General features: G+C 31.4%; 1 protein-coding gene across 13 annotated transcripts in view; it reads right to left on the bottom strand.

Moving 5' to 3' along the window:
- Window positions 1–21,631, bottom strand: part of LOC143062669 (syntaxin-binding protein 1-like) — a 36,872-nt gene that overhangs the window by 5,931 nt on the left and 9,310 nt on the right. The window contains exons 10-18 of one of the 13 annotated variants that reach the window (XM_076234386.1): window positions 20,771–20,909; window positions 20,086–20,103; window positions 18,211–18,320; window positions 17,221–17,292; window positions 15,703–15,738; window positions 13,537–13,578; window positions 9,813–9,923; window positions 4,535–4,626; window positions 312–469 (exon numbers count right to left, since the gene is read on the bottom strand). In XM_076234386.1, coding sequence (XP_076090501.1) covers window positions 312–469; window positions 4,535–4,626; window positions 9,813–9,923; window positions 13,537–13,578; window positions 15,703–15,738; window positions 17,221–17,292; window positions 18,211–18,320; window positions 20,086–20,103; window positions 20,771–20,909 — 778 coding nt within the window. Of the gene's footprint in view, window positions 1–306; window positions 470–4,534; window positions 4,627–9,812; window positions 9,924–13,536; window positions 13,579–15,702; window positions 15,739–17,220; window positions 17,293–18,210; window positions 18,321–20,085; window positions 20,104–20,770; window positions 20,910–21,631 lie in introns of those variants that run through there. The other 12 variants (XM_076234389.1, XM_076234388.1, XM_076234390.1 and 9 more) reach the window with 12 other exon arrangements.

The raw sequence follows: 21,631 nt of genomic DNA, 5'->3' as shown, positions 1-21,631 counted from the left end.
AAGTTTTGCCAAATATAGCTAAAGTAATCTATGCATGAGGTAGAAAAGCCTTAGTATTTCAAAAAATTCAAAAATACTGCAGTTATAACAATATCATGAGACTGGATTTTATGATACTGTATTTTGAAGGGAATTTTTGTGTGCCTTAACATAAATCAGAATTTCATATGAAAAAGTAAGAAGGGCAAGTCAATTCTTAGATATCCCAAATATTGTACATCATAACTCTTTTTAAAACAGTACAAGAGTTTTGGCCCTTCCTTTAATATTTACAGAATGGTGTCACATAGTATTACATAACCAATACTAACCTATTAAAACTTCCCAGTTTTTACATGACTGTGTCACTTGGTATGCTGTTCTCATTTCAGCATAGGAACAACCTCCCATGATAAAGATGATCAGCCTTGGTCCACTCTTGTAGCTTGGGGGAACTTTTTCTTTGTGCCAAACTCCATATCTTGCACTACTGTAATAACAAAACAAATCATGTTTTAGAATAAAGATATCACTAATATTTATATCATTTCAAATTAGATTGGCTGAAATAAAACACATTTTGACCACTCAAAAACGAACAATTACATGCTTTTATTATGTTATTGTTAACTTCTATGGCATTTGGTCTTTGATGGACAGTTGTATCATTGGCAATCATACCACATCTTTTTATGCCCCATTTATGGGCATTATGTTTTCTGGTCTGTGCATTCGTTCTTCCATCTGTCCCACTTCAGGTTTGAGTGTTTGGTCAAGATAGTTTTTTATGAATTTGAAGTCCAATCAACTTGAAATTTAGTACACTTATTCCCTATGATATATATGATCTTTCTAATTTAATGCTAAATTAGAGATTTTCCCCAATTTTCACGGTCCACTGAACATATAAAATTATAGTGCGGATGGGACATCCATGTACTGGAGACACAATCTTGTTATCTAATATTATGTTCAATCTTTTCCTCATTGTAGTACAACCATTTTTACAGAATTTATTTTATATTACAAAAATTAACAATTGGATTGATTGATTGTTGTTGTTTTAACTCCACTTTAAAGCACCACAATTGGGCTATTTTGTTGCAGTCAGTTTTTATGGGTGGAGAAAGCTAGAGTCCCAGGAGAAAACCACAGACCTTCAATAGGAAAACTGACAATCCTGTTCGATTAAGATTGAAGTTGAGTGCAGGGTTTGAACTCTACCTCAGTGTTGACTGGCTTGTGATAACAGTAGTAGAACTACTTAGACCACTTGGCCACTGAGGCCTCTCTAGAATTGTGAATAAAACACCTGTCCAGTCACTGTCACAAGAAATTAGTTACTGCATTATATTTTTAGTCACTTGAGCAAAAATTGTGAAATTCATAGATTATCGTTGATCATCTCAATGAGATTGTTTTTCTAGCTTGAGCCCAAACGGCGAACATGAGAAAAGTAATGGAGTTGAGATGACCAATGATAATCTGTTTATCTGTACTTTACCTATGATGACATTGTTAATTTCATGTCAATAGGCATGTGCCTCCTTAGTTTCTACAATAATTTCATATAATTTGACTCCGCTGAGAAAGAAAATGATGTCATCAAGTTCAAAGGAAAATTTTGCAAAATAGGGATAACAATTGTCGTGAGTTTATGTAGAAAAAAACCCCTACAAACGAACAACATAATCAACAATCTAAGTTTAATTTATAAATTTTACAGATCTACATGTATATATATCACTAAACTTATTATTGGAAACATAATAACTCCCAATCCATTGTAATGGTACTATCCATGTTTTGCAATTGGCAACCCCAAAATTCAATTATATATTTTTTTAATAAGTGTACATTAACATTTAATACAAAGTACTTTTGTCAATAAAGTTTCCATTCCTATTTAAGCTGTAGGTGATTTTGTATTGTTAAATTTTAGTAACAGACAGACTGAAGAAAAACAGTAGATGTATATGCATTGTTACAAAAATAATCTAGGAGTTAAAAGTTTATTTCCTGGAAAGGAAGAAAAATTCCAAATTCATCTTAGAAAATTTCATAATTGCTTTACGCTTCAAACAATTCTAAAGTACAAATATATAGAGAAAATATTTTGTACTTTAAATTGAAAAAACATCAACAAAACTTGCTCCAAGGAATACTTCTCATTGCATTGTATTATATCATCCCGGATAATTAGATTTATAGTGGGCTGATATTCCTTCCAAGATAGATCAATAACCTTTGCTCTACTTAGCCAAAGGGGTGTAGATCTTAAATTACAGACAGGAGTTTCTTTACATGCAGATTCCCTTGTATTGTGACAAATCTCACTGAACAATGCCTTTCTCTTTTATTTTTAAAACCGGTTTCCTCTGGGGACAACTGGCCAATTTTGATTAACATAACATCATGTACTTTAATTAATCTGATCAGTTCTATTGGTTTTTTATTTTTAAAATATTATGTTTTTTTCCACAGCAAATCAATACAGAAGTTTTTAATTAGTATCAATTTTCTATTTCAATTATTTTTTAAGAATTAATATTAAATCTTGAGTTAGTTAATTAGAATATGATATCATCCGCTCAGGAAGCTCTGGTCATATACAGCTAAAAATTGACAATTATTTAAATAATTGCCGTCAATTACCTAAAACAAGAATTTGTGTCCATCTATAAGTTTTTTCAAGATGACAAGTAATGAGGAGCTAGCAAATATACTTGATAATCTGGATTAAAATTTGGGTCAGTAGGGCCATAAATTATATAGTGGCATGTAGGCAGTTGCCTCCTATTGCGAGCTGATAAAAAAAATAAGAAAAAAACACTGAAAAGAAAAAAGTTTGTTAAAATCATGTATTATTTTAATAGCACTGGTTGTTAGTTGAAACAACAAGGTGATAAATCATAATGGCAGGGTTTGTTTGATATTTAGATCTGAAATGTCGGTTCCCAACTCATTTGCACACATAAAATTTTCCTGCCAATTTTGTTGCACGGGAGACAGTGTAGGCTCTATTCTAATGAGTATATACAGTCATCCCAGGTTCGACTCATCCAAGGTCGAGTGTGTCGTAATAGATTTTGAATGCATGAAATACGGTATGAGATTTGTGTAAACTAGATACAATGAACAGTGTGCCTTTTTTCTCTCGATAAGACCTTTTATTATTGAGCATTCAATCTCCATTTTTGGTAATAATTAAAAACACAAGTACAGATACAAATCATGCACAAAAAAAATCAATAGTCTACATATATATTTACAAAGGTCAGTCGCTATAAATTATGTAATCACTTGCGGCACGAAATGAGTTCTGAGCGGTCTCTGATGAGGTCGATTGCTTAACATTAAATTATCATGAATTTATTATAGTTGTCCTAATCCATTTATCTATGGTAATTAATGAGTTTTAAATCTAACGATTCATTTAATCTCGGTTTGGGTCAATTAAATTCGTTTCGTTTTATCTCAGGTGAAAAATGTTCAACACACTAACATTCCGCTTGAACGATCAACACAGGTCTTAATTAGCGGTCACCATAAACATGTCATTTTAACTGTTATACAAACAAGTATGTTTACTCAGCTTTAATCTCTTTTGAAAATGATTAGTTGACATAAGAAATACATCCCATTTGAAATTTTATCATTATGTCTGCATCTTTCGAAAATTCTTACTTTCGAAGTTCGAGACATTGGTGTCAATTTACATTATTTTACTTCGACGGGACTATAAAATTTACTCGACTTAACCGAGTATTCAAATCAACCGAGTTCGACTCATCAGAGGTAATTATGCATTGATCAATGGGAATTTTACTGGGACGGAGAAATTACTTCGACTCATCCGAGTTTTTGACACAACCGAGTTCGACACAACGAGGTTCGACTGTAAATAATATCCCATACCCAAATGACTTACTACAAGAAGTTCACAGATGGAAAACGTTCACGTCTATTAAGGAGATTGGGTCAAAATGTACAATAGAGCAAGCAATCAAATACACGCAGATCTACCCAAATATAAAACAAATACTATTGCTTCTGTTAAGTCCAAATTCTTCTGTCCATATAATGCACATATTTCCTAATTTACATTTGCTTTTTCCTGATTTTGCTATTTTTCATTTTTCTTGTGCAATATAGATTATCTATTGAAATATAACAAAAAAGTGGTGGATTATGGGGAGGTACATTGCATACAGCGATAAGGCACAAAAATATATTAAATTTCGGCATAAGATAGTTCCCAAAAACATTTCGCCTTGCTCCGCTCTGCAATCTAAGGCAATTTACGGCCCTGGTCAGTGATTGGGCATAGCCAGGTCAGGTGAAGAGTATCTAATTAATCAAAGATTCTAAAAATAAAAAAATTTCCATCTAAAATATCAGTAGAAATAAAACATTCTTGCATTGGAAACCAGAGTATTCTTATGCCACACAGAAAATGTTATTTCTTTGATTATGTACTTCTTTCTCATGAAATAAAATGATAGAGGTTTGGTGGTATTGCACCTCATGTTTCACACTTATTGACTGTATTTACCTTATCGTAGGTTTATTGAATCCTCCTGATCTTGGAGCACCACCAGAAAGGAATGGAAACTGTCTGTTATCCAACTTTTCTTCAACAGCATCCTAAAAATAAAAGTTGAATCAACTATAATTTCCCAAAAAATATGTTTAGAACAAACTTGTAAGCTCACTCAAAGTTTAGAGTACTACATACTATCAGAGGTCTGTATTCATGTTTTTTTTAGAGTTACATTTTAAGTAAAATGAAACTAACTGACTTGAAAACTATAATAAAATCTTCCCATCTGGACAGTAAGGGCATTTCAGAAACTTCTGTGTATTAAAGTTTATCTTCTTGGAATCAAATAACTCAGTTTAAACCATCTCATGCAGTACTGTAAAATTCTAAACTTGTACATTGCCAACAAGTTTGTCCAAAAAAGTCTGTTGCTATGGTAATAAACCGTAAAAAAAAGTCATATGTATGTTGGTGCTGTCTCCTTGATGTACAAACCTTATATGTAACCAATAAATATTTCTTTTAATTTTAGTTGAAATGACAGTATTTTGATTGGTTCAGGAATTATAAGTATGGATTGTGTAATAAATCAAAGAGCTGAAAGCTTTGAAGAAAAATGATGCCACTGCCTCTAGTATTGGGATATTTTTTATGCAAGTCTTGATTTTCACATACCGTAATAAGTTGAACATTGCAACATGTCTCATAAGCATATAATTGAATGGCAACTGACTGGTTTTTTTTTTTAATACAAATGAATAGGTCAAGAGTCAAGACTACCTAAATGATCTACAGTATGCAATGAATACTGGCTGGTTTTTTTTGGTACAAATAAATAGGTCAAGACTACCTGAATGATCTACAGTATCCAATAACTACTGTCTGTTTCTTTTTTTGTACATATAAATAGGTCAAGAACAAGGATCCGGAATTTTTTTCACCTAATTTCGGTCATTTTCATATAACTTAAAAGTTGGTGCCCCTTTTCAAAAACATTGTCAAAATCTCATTTCTGCATGCTTATGCTCATACTCGTAGCATCAACGAACTTGTTTCACTGTTGCATCGCATTTACTTCATGATTTATCCTACCATTTTCCTAAAATCGATCAAGAGCAATTAAGGGAAGGCAACAGTTTAAAAATAAAATGATTTTAATGACTCAAAATGATAATTTTCTCAGTCATCGCTTACGTTTCTTTCGATTCTGAAGTCGAAATTAAAACCGGATGTACTGCGATAATACTAAAACGAACAATTCCGGACTCATTTCCGGGATTAGTTTTTGTTGATCAAATTCACAGGAAAACATCCGCTTTTTGATGTTTTACCTTTAATAATGTAAGAATATTAATGAAAATAGTTGCACTTGCTTTATTTAGCATGAAGCAATTTTAAATTTACGATTTAGTGTCAAATCTGCGGAAGAGAATTTCAGGCATGCGTATTACATAGTAAACAAAGCACGTGTGTTAATAGTGAAAAAAATCTTTTTTCTACGTAAATTAAATCAAGTTTTAATTAAATTTTAATCATAATTGATAATTGTCTTAGCTAAAAAGTAATTAAATAATGAAGACAGTTGGTATAATTTTAATTTCTTTATAATTTGGAGCTTGTGATTAATACACCTTATCGCTATTTGTCCGCCATTGCTGGAAATCACACAGGTTCCCGTAAAATTTTGACGTCATAAAACAAAATATCTGACGCCACAATGGAAAAGTGATTGTTGTTGACGTCAAAAGTTCAAGCGGGCGGGTCAGCCGGGATTAGCGATAAGGTGTATAGTCCGGTGTGAATTAAAAACACAGGTAAAGAGATTAGCGATCATTAGCCAATAGCTCCCCGAGGCATTAATATAGTTATTAGGAGGGCCCTCAGGATTATAACACTTTACTGGAGTGGCAGTTTAATTACATAAAATCGATAAGAAAACAAAAACATGTTCAATATGGCGATTTTGAAACTCGATCTCAACGAAATGACCGAAATTATTTCTGTTGAAAAATAAAATTTGACCTAAATCCCAATAAATGATTTAGGACTTTTGAGTTTCCGAATCGGTCATGTCTGGCATATATGACCGTTTCCGGACCCTTGGTCAAGAATACTGGAATGATATACAATATCCAATGATTACTAGCTGTTCTTTTGTACTAATAAATAGGTCAAGACTATTTATATGATCTACAATATCCAATGACTACTGGCTGTTCTTTTGTACGTACTAAATAAAGACTACCTGAATGATCTAAAGTATTCTAAGTAATGTGTATTTTTTTTTCTTGCAATTACATTTTTCTAAATCAAGAATACAGACTACTAGTATCTGTTCAAACCAAATGATTATGAAGAGCCTGTTGTAATAAGCTCTTATACCCCACTAGTCCTATAACATATGACTTCGCATTCTCATTCAATTTTTAACGTTTTTATACTAATATTTTCATTTTTTTTTTTTAATTTTTGAATGCAAAGTGTGACACATTGATAGTAAAAAAAATATATCAGAACAGTAAATAGAAATAGTAAATAATGCTCCTGAGGTCATATGTTATAGGACTAATTACCCTCATACTCATTAAATAAGTTACTAGTGACATACACAAATGCAGTTATTTCTGTTCCTTGAAGCACATTCTATTTCTGTAGATTTACACAATATTGTTATACTTGTTTTATTTCACATTGAAGATTAGACAAATAGGGATACTCCTTTGATTTTTTTTATTTCATGTCAGTAAGGTCCCTTTATATGAAACTTGAAACCACTTCTCTGCCATATTGATATTTTATAACAACTCTGCCCATGACCCATATAACTTGATATTCATTCTTTAACCATATATCATAGTAAGCTAGTTTTTTTTTTTATTTTACACTAATCCACAATCTTTCATGTTAAATGTTGTCTCCATTTAAGTTTATGCCATTGAACAATCATGGTATTAAAGACAATTCCCAGTAATTATGCTGTTATAGAGGGTCACCATATATTCATCTTGGGTGGCATTCTAGTTATTGAAATTTGTGTCAGATTGGATAATGAACTAGATCTTTAGGAATTGATCTCATAATTTAATATGGAGCTATCGTATGCGACCCCTACTCGGTAACAACAATAAACATGTCAAGCGGCAAAATTTATCACCAGAGATTACAAGTCAAAAGAAGATGAATAAGTCTCCAAAATGCTTGCCAAACTGGAACTACAACAAGATCTCCAGACAAGGACGAACAAGGCGTTGACTGAGCCAAAGTTAGTATTTATGTACAAAGAAGTTGAGGGGCTGATTCACGCTATTGAACCAGACAAATTCCTCTTAAAAGCATGTCCAAAGAGAACCATATCTGCCGAGAATTCAAAGAATACCACGCAACAATTATTGTGGAAAAGTAAGTAAAGAATAACTCTTACTGTGAGTATTGACATTCCGCCAAGTAATGGACAACCCATTCCTACTGTTTTTGCTTAAAATACTTTTAAAAATATATATTACACAAATCTAACATGGGTGCTGAATTGACTATATCAAGTGCCTATTTAACTAGGTGCCAATTTGACTAGATGCTGATTTTACTATACCGGGTGCCGAATTGACCAGGTGCCGATTTAAGCAAGTGCCGATTTGACTAGAATTCCGTAAGATAGTGATCGCGCCGAATCTGCTAGACGACACTGTTGTGCGCGCATCAAACGTAGAGAGCTTCAAATCTGTTCTCCCGCCCCGCCAATAAAACCGTTGTATTAAAGCCAGCATCGATATCGACAATTTATTCACATGTCATACAGATACAGTATGTTACAGACTCTACTGTTGTAACTTTGTAAAAGATTGGGAAAAAAAACCTTGAGTCAGATTTCCAGTACTTTGATCTGTCTTATAACCAGTAGAAAGTGGACCAACACGGACACTTTATATTTTCTTATAAAAAAGGCAGTTGTTTGTAAAAAGAAGAGACTATCAAGTTTTCCCCGATTAATTATATATCTTTAATGTTTTAACAATGTGTTAGTTTTACTTCACATAATCAATAAAGTTATAAAAATAGATTTATGAGTATCTTAACAACATTGGTTGGTACACTTCGATCTTTTTGGTAATAAGAAGGACCGGAGGTATATAAACTGGTTCCCGGTTGATTACTACACAAAAATGATATACAAGCAAATTCCAGTTTGTATGTGAAATAGTAAATACGAAACCAAGCCCGGTAGACGGAGAAATGTAATGGAAAGTAAATACGAACCAAGCGCGGTAGGCAAAGAAATGTAATGGAAGTTCAGTTCACCAGTATCGGAAACATGCCGCTAAAGCGTCAATTTTCCAAAAACGATTTCTAAGTTAGGTCTAGCACATACACATCTAGATTCCATAGCAACATTTTTTCACATGAACTGTAAATTACTTTAATTTGGATTCTCTATTTTTCGTTGGATACCATTTTTCTTGGATTTTGTGGTTACAGGTGAACCATGAATTTAAATGATCAACGAATTACAAATTTTCTATAGACTTGTATGCAGACTTCAGCAAAACCTTGACATTAAATATCCACAGAAGTGTGAGATTCCCTCAATTTCCAAAAATTAGTACCCACGATAATAAATGAATCCACATTATGCAGGGTTCTCGCTTAGAATTTTTGAAGGCGAGTCCAGGGACTCTTCATTTTTGGCCATGGTGATTCCAACAGCAAGAAGAAGATATTTTATTGCAATATAATGTAATATTTGAGTCTCCATGGCCTAACAGAGCAATGACATGACATTAAATTCAGATTACTTTTAATCTTTGCTATCAAATGATGATATATGTGTTTTAATTTTAGTTTCTTGTGTATATTCCGAGTTTAGTATGACATCCATTATCACTGAACTGGTATACATATTTTTTAAGGGGCCAGCTGAAGGACGCCTCCGGGTGCAGGAGTTTCTCGCTACATTAAAGACCCATTGGTGGCCATCGGCTATTGTCTGCTCTATGGCTGTTGTCGCTTTGACACATTCCCTATTTCCTTTCTCATTTTATTCAGTTGATACAAAATATTTCAATCTTGATGCATCTGTGGACTCACCAGTTTTTAAAATGGTGAGTCCAGGACTCATGAACTCGCCTTAGTGAGAACCGTGATTATGTACATTATACTTTAAAGTTACTGTACAAACTATATTTTAGTTCTCTTTATTTCCCCTTCCCTTTATTTTTCAGAAAATAAAATTTCTTTTTGTAACACTGCCTCAAATTTTAAACTTTATACGAATGAATATTAAGTAAATAGTTACCTCCATAATATCTTTGATGTATGGCGTCCACCGAGACATTTGGTAGGTTCCTTCTATTTGTTTTTTCCTGTTAAATGGCTGATAAGGTTGTGATGCCTTCTTTCTGCCACCCTGTATAAATATAACAATTTACATAAAATAGATACAGATCATTTTTCACTGTTACTTGGTAAAAGGGGGGACAACTCAGGTTGAGAACATTAAAATCACTAGACTGTGAACTGTCTTATAAATAGTTTGTATGAAAGACAGTTTAGATGACGTATCTGGAGAAAAAAAAGTAATTACAACCAATGTATTACTGCAATTCAGTAAATATGTTTAAATGTAAAAAAATAAAAAAGGGCAAACTTAGTAAATCCACATTAAAGAAAAGTTAAATACAAAGGGAACAAGAAAGGTGATCATTACAATCCCTCTGTACAATACCATGCATATTTAAAATCATTGTTTTTAGAATGTTTTTAGAATGCCAAATCTTAAATATCATGAATCACAAAAAGAAACTTGCACCAAACTTAAATATTTTCTGATCAAGAATTTTTTTACCAAGGATAAGGTCACTAATTTAAGAATGTCTTATATTTAGATGCTCATAAAAGTACATTTAAAAACAAACAACTGGTTCAAGAAAATCTTCAAGATGCATGACCTAAGCTATGAAGAACAAGGAGTTATTAACTTTCACATTGTCAATAAATTCCATGCTCAGTCAATAATATAAGGTTGTTTTCCCTAGGAGACTTGATAATAAAAATAAGCATACCCACTGTAGGTGAATTCTTACATTAATTAACTTCTATGCAATTATTTTAATTTAAATGAATTGTTTGAAGATCTCTTTTTTCAAGTTTTGAAATTGATAAATACATGTACATGTGACTTGATTAAAATGTCTTCAACTTATTCTAGCAGATTAAAAAAAATACCCATATTTAACAGTTCAGAAAAAGGTCAAGTGATTTATCCCAAAATGAATAATCTGCTTAGATATAAGATGTGATATGAGTGCCAATGAGACAACTCATCATCATATTCACAATTTATAAAAGTAAACCATTATAGGTCAAAGTACTGTTATCAACACAGAGCCTTATATTCTTTATATTCTGGAATATTTGAACTCCACAATCAAGCACCACCAAGGTTTAAAATAAAATGGCTGCTAAGTGTTATCTCCAGGAAAATCATGACATCTTGTTCATTGCACATTGAAACAAAAAGTTAGAAATTACTTTAAATATTTATATTTTGTTAAAATATTTAAGTTAAAAAAAGATGTTCTAACTTAAATGTTGCACACATAAATGTTAAAATATAGTTTTTTATCGTTAGTCCCAATTAACATTTAGTGTTATTACAATAAACTTTTTTACTGTATAATACAACAAATGGAAGTTTTTAACGTCCTTGACTGGCTTAGTAATATACAGCCCTTGCACTGTCGGTACTGTATAATGACTAAGTCTTCACAACAGGCTAATACTAACTATTTGCCATGCTATATCCTGCTGTACCCCTATATATCAGCAAAATACATAAATAGGCTGCATAGAAATAAGCAAACAAAAATGTTTTGCAACAAAAAACACAGAAAGGTGAGACATTATGTAATCAGTCAGGCTTGAAAATTTCATAAGGCACAGTATTCAAAAGTAGTGATTTGTGAAATAAAAGGTGTTTAGATCATCTTATATTAGTCAACAATCATTCTTAGGGCTGTTCCAGAAAATACTATGTCTCCCTCAGGGACAGCACTTTTTTTTTAAAACACCAACCACCCACAGAAATAACAAGAATGTGTCCCCAGTACACAGATGGCCCATCCACATTATCATTTTCTATGTTCAGTGAACCATGAAAATGGAGGGAAATCTCTAATTTGGCATTAGAGTTAGAAAGATCATATCATAGGGAACATGTGTACTAAGTTTCAAGTTGATTGGACTTCAACTTCATCAATAACTACCTCGACCAAAAACTTTAACCTGAAGCGGGACAGACGGACGAACAGACGGACGATCGGATGAACGAACATATGAACGAACAAACGGACGCACAGACCAGAAAACATAATGCCCATAAATGGGGCATAATAAATGGGCATAAAAATAATTAGAACAGCACTCCCTATACATTTTGGTATTTCAAATACAACCACTCACATCATATTAAAGAAAAATTGCCTTCCTGGGGGGACATAGTATTTCCTGAATCAGCCCTTACAAAGTAGTTGGGTCATTAATGACACTATTTAAAGAAAGGCTGTTCATACTGATCAAGGATATTGGTTATCCTATCAAAAAAAAAAAATAATTTCTAGAGTTTTATATTGATATTATAATGCATTGACAGAATTCACGGAGTTACAACACAACACAGAGAACATAAATTAAGTGACAGAAAAGACAAAAAGACAAAGCAGAGAGGAGGATACAGGAAGTTTAAGGAAGGGAAACAAATCCAATCTGATTAATCCCTTTCAATGTGAACTCTTGACTACATCACCCATAATTTATAAATAACAGCCTTGTAATTCAATTATTAATTCTATTTAGATGCTTTCATTACCTATGCTCCATTCAGTGCATTTATAGGCTTAGTATTTTTCTACAGACACAGTCACTCATTACCTAAAGTTTGAAATATATTGGATTGATTTCGGGGTTTTTTTTCAGTGCATCCTTGTTTGCCAAGTGTTCCGTTATATATATATATAAAAATTGTGTTACTTCTAAAAAGGCATCAGCCATGATTCTCAATAGAAAACATGAAACATTGTCACTTCTGCATTGGAATATAACTGAAGACCGCAATCCCTGTTCAAAGTCAAATCTCTTTTAGTCTTTACCAATTGAGTTAATATCTTATATGATAACACTAAGTATGCCTAAGTATGAAACACTCAAGGGAAGCCATCTTGCAACATTATAAGTCTGTCACCTCAAGAATCATCAAACCATTTGAACACTGACTGTTTTTACAGACAATTAAGAATTGATTCAAAGCTGACTTTGTTTTTTTGTGAAATTTAACTATGAGAGGCTACTTTTGTGACAATTTTATCCAGACTTATGTGCAAGGCAAGGAGTATCATATGTCATGTTAACAAAAATTAAGCAATTCTATTTGTAAAGGGGCATAAGTCTAGAATGGTAAAAGTGATGTCACCAAAATTCAAATTTGATCTGAATTATGTGGTAATAAGCATTGGGTAAAAGTTTCATAACAGTTTTTTAAGGCAAACTTGAATTACAGCATTGAAATGAAAAATTCAGCAATTTTTCCATTTGTAAAAACAGCATGACAGTTTTGCTAACTGAAGTTTATATGGTAAACATACAAACATGTTTTCCTTGCTTTAAAATATGTCAAATACAATACTTCTTAAACATCCATGAATATTCATAGACTTTTATTCCAATAGCATATTAATAAACATAGAGCTCTTGTTAAGATTGTATCAGCCGAAAAAATTGTTCAAAAAATAAATATAACAAACTAATAATGATATAATGATTACATTGTTTGTACTAGGAACCAGTCTATAAACCAGTAGCAAAGGAAGCAGGGAACCAGACCGCTGTACCACACATACAGTAAATAATAAAAAATATTCCCCTAACACAATCATATGCAACCATACCGCTGTACCACACATACAGTAAATAATAAAAAATATTCCCCTAACACAATCATGCCAGATAATGTAAAATCTACATACACTTAATCCCAACGTGTTGGCAATTATGTCTGGATTAACTTCCTGTAACATTGAGAAGTATTAATAAAGAGGTTGAAGGTCAAAGTGCTGTCAATTATGTTTCAATTTGCTTCTCTTACAGTGTAAAATTGAAGAGGGAAGTCTTATATGGTTACAGATCTTAAATTCAAGTTTTTTTTATCTTTTAAATAAGTGGAAAAAGTAGAGGACCATGCCATAATATAAATTCAAGTCATTTTCACTTTAAATCAAATTTCTGTGTACATACTCTTAAAAAGTGTAATATAGGTCACCATGACCTTGTTTTGTTCATAGGCAAGTCAACCTCGTCTGTAAAATACAGATTAATAAGGAGAGGAAATTGTATTAATCATACAGCAGATATTTAACAAGAATGTGTCCATAGTACATGGATGCCCCACTCACACTATAATTTTCTATGTTCAGTGGACCGTGAAATTGGGGTCAAAACTTTAATTTGGAATTAAAATTAGAAAGATCATTTCATAGGGAACATGTGTACTAAGTTTCAAGTAGATGTGACTTTAACTTCATCAAAAACTACCTTGACCAAAAACTTTAACCTGAACTTTGCACTTTCATTTTCTATGTTCAGTGGACCATGAAATTGGGGTCAAAACTATAATTTGGCATAAAAATTGGAAAGATCATATCATGGGGAACATGTGTACTAAGTTCAAGTGGATTGGACTTCAACTTCATCAAAAACTACCTTGACCAAAAACTTTAACCTGAAGTGGGACGAACGGACGCAAGGACGGATGAATGGAGGCACAGACCAGAAAACATAATACCCCTCTACTATTGTAGGTGGGGCATAATAAAATCAATCCAACCTATTGAAAAATGAAATTTAAGCCACTAAATCTCTAGTTGGATCAACACTTAACCAATTAGAATAGTTTACGCATCATAGATACCATATACTGTAAATTCAGAAATTATTGCATGCATTTAGTGCCTTGATTCTTGAAGAATGGAAAACAATGCAAAATTTTTATTGAGATTTTCTAGAAAATCTACATACAGATATATCCATCTAATTCAAAATTTGAGTTCCTATTATAGTGATACTCATTAAGTCCCATTATTAGCATTAATATAAAGTTTACAATAATTTCTGATTTTAGAGTATAGGCAATATGAATAAGATCATAATAGAGTTGTAAATAAGTTCTTTGAATTTCATTAAAAGATTAAATTGCAAAAAGTTCACAAGTATATTTCAAGAAGCAATATTTATCATTCCTATACTTCTACTTCAAATCAGTACTTCTACTATTAGAAAATACCAACAGAGTGCTTAATGCTATTCTACAATGCTTTAACTGTTAGTAGATTAGTTCAAACACTCTGATAATAACACACTTGTTTTAGTAAACACTAAATGAGACCCTATAATTATCATCAAATTATAGTCAAATTGTAAAACACATGAATGGGTTAACTTTGAATTTAAAACTGATCACACACATTACATACATTTAATGACAAGCCTCCTCAGGTTTTTTTTTTATTAAGTGATTACTTTGCCCTTTTTATGGTGACTACTTGACTATTAATAAGCATAGTTTAAAAGTTTCATACCATTTGGTTGAGGCAAACTAAAGTTAGAGAATGTAAACTAAAAATTTAGCAATATTTCCAATTGTAAAGAGGCATAATCTATTACGGTTAAAGTGACATCTCCAAAATTCAACCTTTGCTCTGTATTTTGAGGTAATAAGCATTGTGTATAAGTTTCATAACATTTGGTTGAGGCAAACCGAATTTATACTATGTATGGGACGTACGTATGTACTAAAGTACAGACGGACAAGGGTAAAACTTAATGTCCCCCCTGTAATGACAGGGGCATGACAAAATTTGGTATAACCAGAGGAACAGTTATCTGTACAACAGGGGAAAAGAATCAGACTAAAAGAACTTGGTAATACTTCTAAAGACGTCAATATTTATAGAGAAAACTACATATATACAAATTATACAAACAGAATTGTTCAAAATCCAAATCACACACACACATAGAAAAAGGAATAGTTGAACATGTTGAATGTTAGTGTATTAATTGTCATATTCTCAACAAAAATTATTGCATACATTATAAACTTGAAACCACTACAAAAGAGATGCCACGCTCCATACCGATTTAAAAATACTGGATTTTTCTTGTTCACCATCCTGAAATCAGTTAAATTTAGGTATGAAGGACTTCAATATTTTTTATCTAATTTTCTTCTTTCTTCCAAAAATACTTTTCCCTCCAAGAACTTACACACCCAGTATATAAAACCAAACATAAGTCAAAAGCTCAGGAGGAGTTTGTCTAAGAGTGAAAACTTTTTCTGGACTGTTCAGAAATATTGTATATTTTAATAGTTAGTCACTCATATATAAATCTTTTTATGCTAACTAAAACTGTTAAAAGTCTAAATAATATTATTGAAGCAAAACGTGAATTTCACCATTTTAAAGTAGAAAATGGTAAACACAATCTTTTATAAAGCAGAATGTGAATGAGTTAGAAATCACTTGATGATCGATTATTTAAACCAGCTTATTCAAATAATTTACTTGATAATAAACACTCTTTCAAAAGCTTTAAAGTGAGGGAAGATGAAAATGGGTAAAGAACTAATAAAAAAAATAAATAAATTCTGTTATAGTTTTGCATTTGTAGGATTACAAGTAAAATTAGAAAATATACCATCACTGCTAAACATGTTTGTTGCAGTTTACAAATAAAGCCTCACAAGTTACAATTCTTATGATCGCTATGTTTTTAAATAATCAAACAATTTTTTATTAACACATTCAAATGAAAGAAATTCCATATCCACTACAACTCTTTTATATTTTTCTGTCATATTTTTCTTTTTTTGTCGAAGAATTTAATTTCAAGGGAAAAGGAAAAGGAAAATCCCACATCATTCATGCAACATCTTTTTCTAAGATATATATCAAAAATTTTTTTTCTACTTTATCGTCATACCCCACAGACCTTCATAAGTATAATTTCAAACCTTCATTTTTGGGGATTGAGAGAAAAATCAGTAAACAATTTTATTGAAAATTTGTATTGCATTGATTACTTATATTTATGGATAACTTTTACCCACAACAGGGCGGATCCAGTCATTTTAAAAAGGGGGGTTCCCAACCCAGAGTAGAGGGAGGGTTCCAACTATATGCTCCCATTCAAATGCATTGATCGGCCAACCCCCCCCCCCCCCCCCCCCCCCCGGATCCACCAATGCACAACATCTAGGAAATTAAGTATTCCAGGTATAGTAATGAATCCACAGTATATCCCATTCTAAGACATATATCTTAAGTCAAAGTTTATCCCATTAAAATTGTGAATCTAATATTACCTTAATTTTACATATATTTCTTCCATATTCATGTATTTCATTATAACAGAGCTATTATTAACATTTGCAAATCCTTGAGAAACTTCAAAGTTCTTTAAAATTCTGATTACATGTGTCCGGACATGAGTTAATGAGTTGAAAAATAGGTAGGAAAGGTAAAACTCTTCATCTCTGCCTTGTTTTGACAAAATAAAAATTGTAAAGCAAAAAATATCCGACCACCAAGACAAAATAGTGCATTCAGAAAAAGGAGTTTTCAGCCCTTGCCTATTATTAGTGATTTTCTCACCTGGGCTATTGACTGAAATGTCCCATAACTAGAACAATCATCTAAAATTCCACTCAAGTTTTTACCTTGGCCCTGTGTCGTAGCATGCAAAATTGTATACAAATTATTATTAGTTTTGCAATTCAGTGATTTTTTTTCTGCTCATAAAATAGCATAAAAAAAAATTCATATATTTGTTGTATAATTTTTTTACATGACCTTATAATAAATCATATAGATCCTAATAACTCCTCAATAGTAACTCAAGCATAAAAAGGTCAAATATTCAATCAAACACAAAATGCCCTGAACCCACCAATAATTGGCTGCTAACATCCCTTTAATTTTGTTTTCCTACCCTTCCTTATCTTCTTCAGGGCATCCTCCAAATGAATGACATCACACACTAAAGCTAATTTTAGAATAAATAAACATCATGGAGAAGACACACAAAAACAAAATAAAACATAGAGAGTTGAGGGTATAGGAACTAAACAAACAGGATATGATGTGCTTAAAGTATAAACATTTTAAACATTTGATAGAAATCCACGATTTATCTCTTTGAATTTGCTTTTAAATCAATAAATTAGTTTTCATCATTTTTAGATGCATCAAAAGGCGTGAGTGAACATAATCATATTGTCATTTTAACAAAGTATTTAATATCTACTTTTAAGTGTGTAGAGAACAAAGTCTAGCCTGGTATTTAATAAAACATATATGTTATATATCTGACCTTGCTCTTTTCATTTTAAAATTATTTGACCTTGCTCTTTTCATTTTAAAATTATTTGACCTTGCTTTTTTCATTCTAAAATTAGTTGACCTTGCTCTTTCATTTGAATATTAATAAGAAAAGAAGTTGTAGGTGTGACTCTTAAATCTAATTTCTAGGATCTATGCAATAAACAGTGCAACTAGTATGGTTGATTTTATCATGTTACCTGTTGGGCTTAATACAGTTTTAACACAAAATCAAGCTTTGGATTTACAACACCTGTGACTTACATCTTGTACAATCGGTACTCCTAAGTTTTGCATGTTAGTTATTATACACTTCTCTTCCTGAGGAATCTGTGCATGCTGAACTAACTTGGATAAATTTTCATCTGATATTCCTGTAATCAAAGGTAAAAAATAATGTTAAAATTCATAGGAAAATCCAATCACCTATAATGACTTCAAAGAGGGGGAATAAAAAGGGTCATAAAATATTTTATTTACCTGTGTAGAGTATAAATTCTGTAAAATATTTCTTAAACACAATAAATTAGGACTGTGCCATAATAAAATGCATCGGACACTATTTTAAGACCCTAACTACCCATAATATAAAAAAAAATCTTTTTATCTAACAAAATTCTGAGGAAAATGCACCCTCACATTCAATATGAGCGCATCCCATCCAATCATCATGATAAATTATATAAAACCCTTATGAGATGTACGCAATACTCAAGTCAGCCACCTAGATTTTTATCTATTTTATAAGTAAAACTTTTATACTCTTAGTCCGACAATAAACAATTAACAATAATTAATAAACAACAAAATAAGAAAATAAATAATAATAAAACTTTTTCATGGATTGTATATTAAACCAATTAAATGTTTTCTATTTTACTATTCAACATTTAATGATGGATTTTAGTGTTAGAAAACAGGAAGGTCTATATCAAAGTTCACCATGCTTTCCTTCATGAAAAAGTACCAAGAATATGACAATTTCAGGTAGTTTGTTTAGTAGTGTGTGTAACTGTACAAGAAAGAAAACTGAATAAAGCATAATGAGGTATGGATCAATGTATCATTAGAGGTGTAACAATTTGTTTACATTTGTCCAATGGCAGAGTTTTGTTTATTCTCCATAATAGAAACAGGAGTTATTTTAAACTGAAATAATATCAAACAATTATCTAGTCTCAAATATGAAGATGCATCTTTATTTTATCCATATAAACAAACTCTTTCAGATTGCTCAAAAATTGAAATATTTACCCACTCTTTGTAACTTGAATTTAAATTTTAACACATAAACTAAATTATTAACATCTTGAGGGGAAAATATATACAGTACTTTCAACATAAAGAGAATTTATATATTCATACTATGTTGAAATCTACCATCATAGTAAAAATTCCTTCTATAATAGGCAACTTATATTTTTGGTGTTTCAGGGTTTTTTTGAGAATTTTAAAATTTGTTACACCCCCAACATTTTTTTTTTAATGAAATGTAATTTGTGGGTTGTTAATTCCTAAGCTACAAAATTGTAAATTGTCAGTCATATATTATGATGATTTATGTTTATATCATATATGAGTTAGATGAAATTGTCCATTCTGCAGGTTTATTGCAGCCAGTTCATTCCAAACATTTTAGGACCTTTAAATAATTGTGTCGGAAAACAGCTGTAATTGAGCTTAAGTATGCCATGCATCTGAAGGTTCCTAAAGATCTACTGATTTCCAAAATAAAAATATTCTTAATTTTGCTCATCAATTGCGTGAACCTATGATTTCCTCCCAAAGTGACAGTTCACAAATAAAAAAAATCCCCATGATGAAGTATTTTACAGTTAAAATAGTAATGGCATGTTATTACTTAAGTAATTGTAAAGTATTTTTTACATAAAATGCCAGTGATGTATAATTCCTAAAATGATCTCCCCTTTCTAAACCCAGAAAGCTGAGCAGACGTGAAACATCCTCCTCATGCAAATATCATACAGTCAATAAAAATAAGTAGAACAATTAATCAAATTTAATTCATCGCAAATAAAAAGCATAATATATACTGGAAGAATTTCCAGGTAAACTGCACTGCAAAAAGTACATGTTTTAAATATCTAGTTTAACAGGTGTGCAATTAAACTTTTATACCTTCCTCAGCCTTATCATCTGTAATTGTATATAAAGGTCAAATCATAGGTTAAACATGTCAAATACCAGTAGCCTCTAGTTTTGTTTTTTTTTAAAACCTTTCATATGCAATTGTATTTAATATTATTTATTATTATTTAATAAGTACTACAGAGTAACCTGCCTCATCCGACACCTGAGTATTCCAACATCCTGCTTTAACTGACACATTTTCATGGTCCCAAACTATACCTATATCCTTGCAGAAAAAATCTGAGTATTCTGACACCCTGCTTAATCTGACATTTTTTTCTGGTCCCCCACTGTGTCGTATTAGGAAGGTTACACTGTAATATGATTATCTTTAAGTTTTTTTCTTTAAAAAAGGTCCTTCAGGATGTTCAGTTTTTTTTAGAAAGAAAAAATTAACCATTCCTAACTAAACTGATTGATGGTACATGTATGTATGACTAAATGAATATTCAACATACCAAATAAAAAGATTCAAATTGAGGTTAAGTTAGGCAAAGATTTCTAGTTAAACAAATTTTAGAAGCAATAAACAGGTACTTTACAATTAGTTCTATTAAATAAACTATGATAGTTTTCAAAAATTACGATTTTTTGTGAAATTGGCCGTCACTAATAAATCAAATCAGAAATAAAATTTTCTACAAACAATTCTATGATACTATTGGAAGCTTACCTCCTTTATGTATTATATATAATAATATTATTCTTATTTTATCGTATGCCGTTATATGTTGGTCCAATAATATAGGTACAATATTTCTCATATGGTCTTTTATTTTCTCTCCCTCAGCATCTGTACCCATTGCCAAATCCTGAAAAATATATTCTTAAATTTTTAATAAATACCTACATACATATTTTTTCCTGTTTCCATTGTACCCTTTAATCTCATGTGACCACTAGGAAAAACCTGATAATCCAACCTAACCTTTTTCAATGTCCCAGATTAACATATTTTAAGAATCTAAGTTTACCTGGATTACTATGAACTTTTTATATTACCTGCCAATGGAGGTGTCTAGAGGGTATCATTTATGGTATAAATCACAGATATTACTATTAAGAAAAAAATAACTAAAGCCAGTGTAGTTTTCTAAATGGTCTTATTTTAGAGACACGTTGGGAATGAATATTTTGTCATGATAAACCAGGTTTGACATTTATTGTGCAAAAGAAGAATTTTTCATAATTAATGACATTAAAAAAAACAATTTGTCTATGTATTGCCATTTCTAATACAACAAAATAATCATTCTGGAAGAAGATGAATGACAACCCTATTGAAGACATCAAAAAGATTTTAACACTATTTTGTATTTTAGTCCCTCTTCTTGAACATACTTGCAAATGGTAAAACAAACAACAATCAATCATTACGTAAATTTCTCAATGCTAGTCAGTGTAAAAGTTTTCAGAATAAAATTTTCCATCTTCCGAATATATTAATCCAACAAAAAGCTGACAAATCTTTTCATTTTACTCCGAAACACCTTAATATGTAACAAAGAAACAATAAATTCAAATTCTTCCTCAA

The sequence above is a fragment of the Mytilus galloprovincialis genome, chromosome 2 (assembly GCF_965363235.1).
Source record: "Mytilus galloprovincialis chromosome 2, xbMytGall1.hap1.1, whole genome shotgun sequence".
NCBI classification, from domain to species: domain Eukaryota; kingdom Metazoa; phylum Mollusca; class Bivalvia; order Mytilida; family Mytilidae; genus Mytilus; species Mytilus galloprovincialis.
Note: the sequence above shows the minus strand (reverse complement) of the source record. Positions and strands in the feature narration are given on the sequence as shown.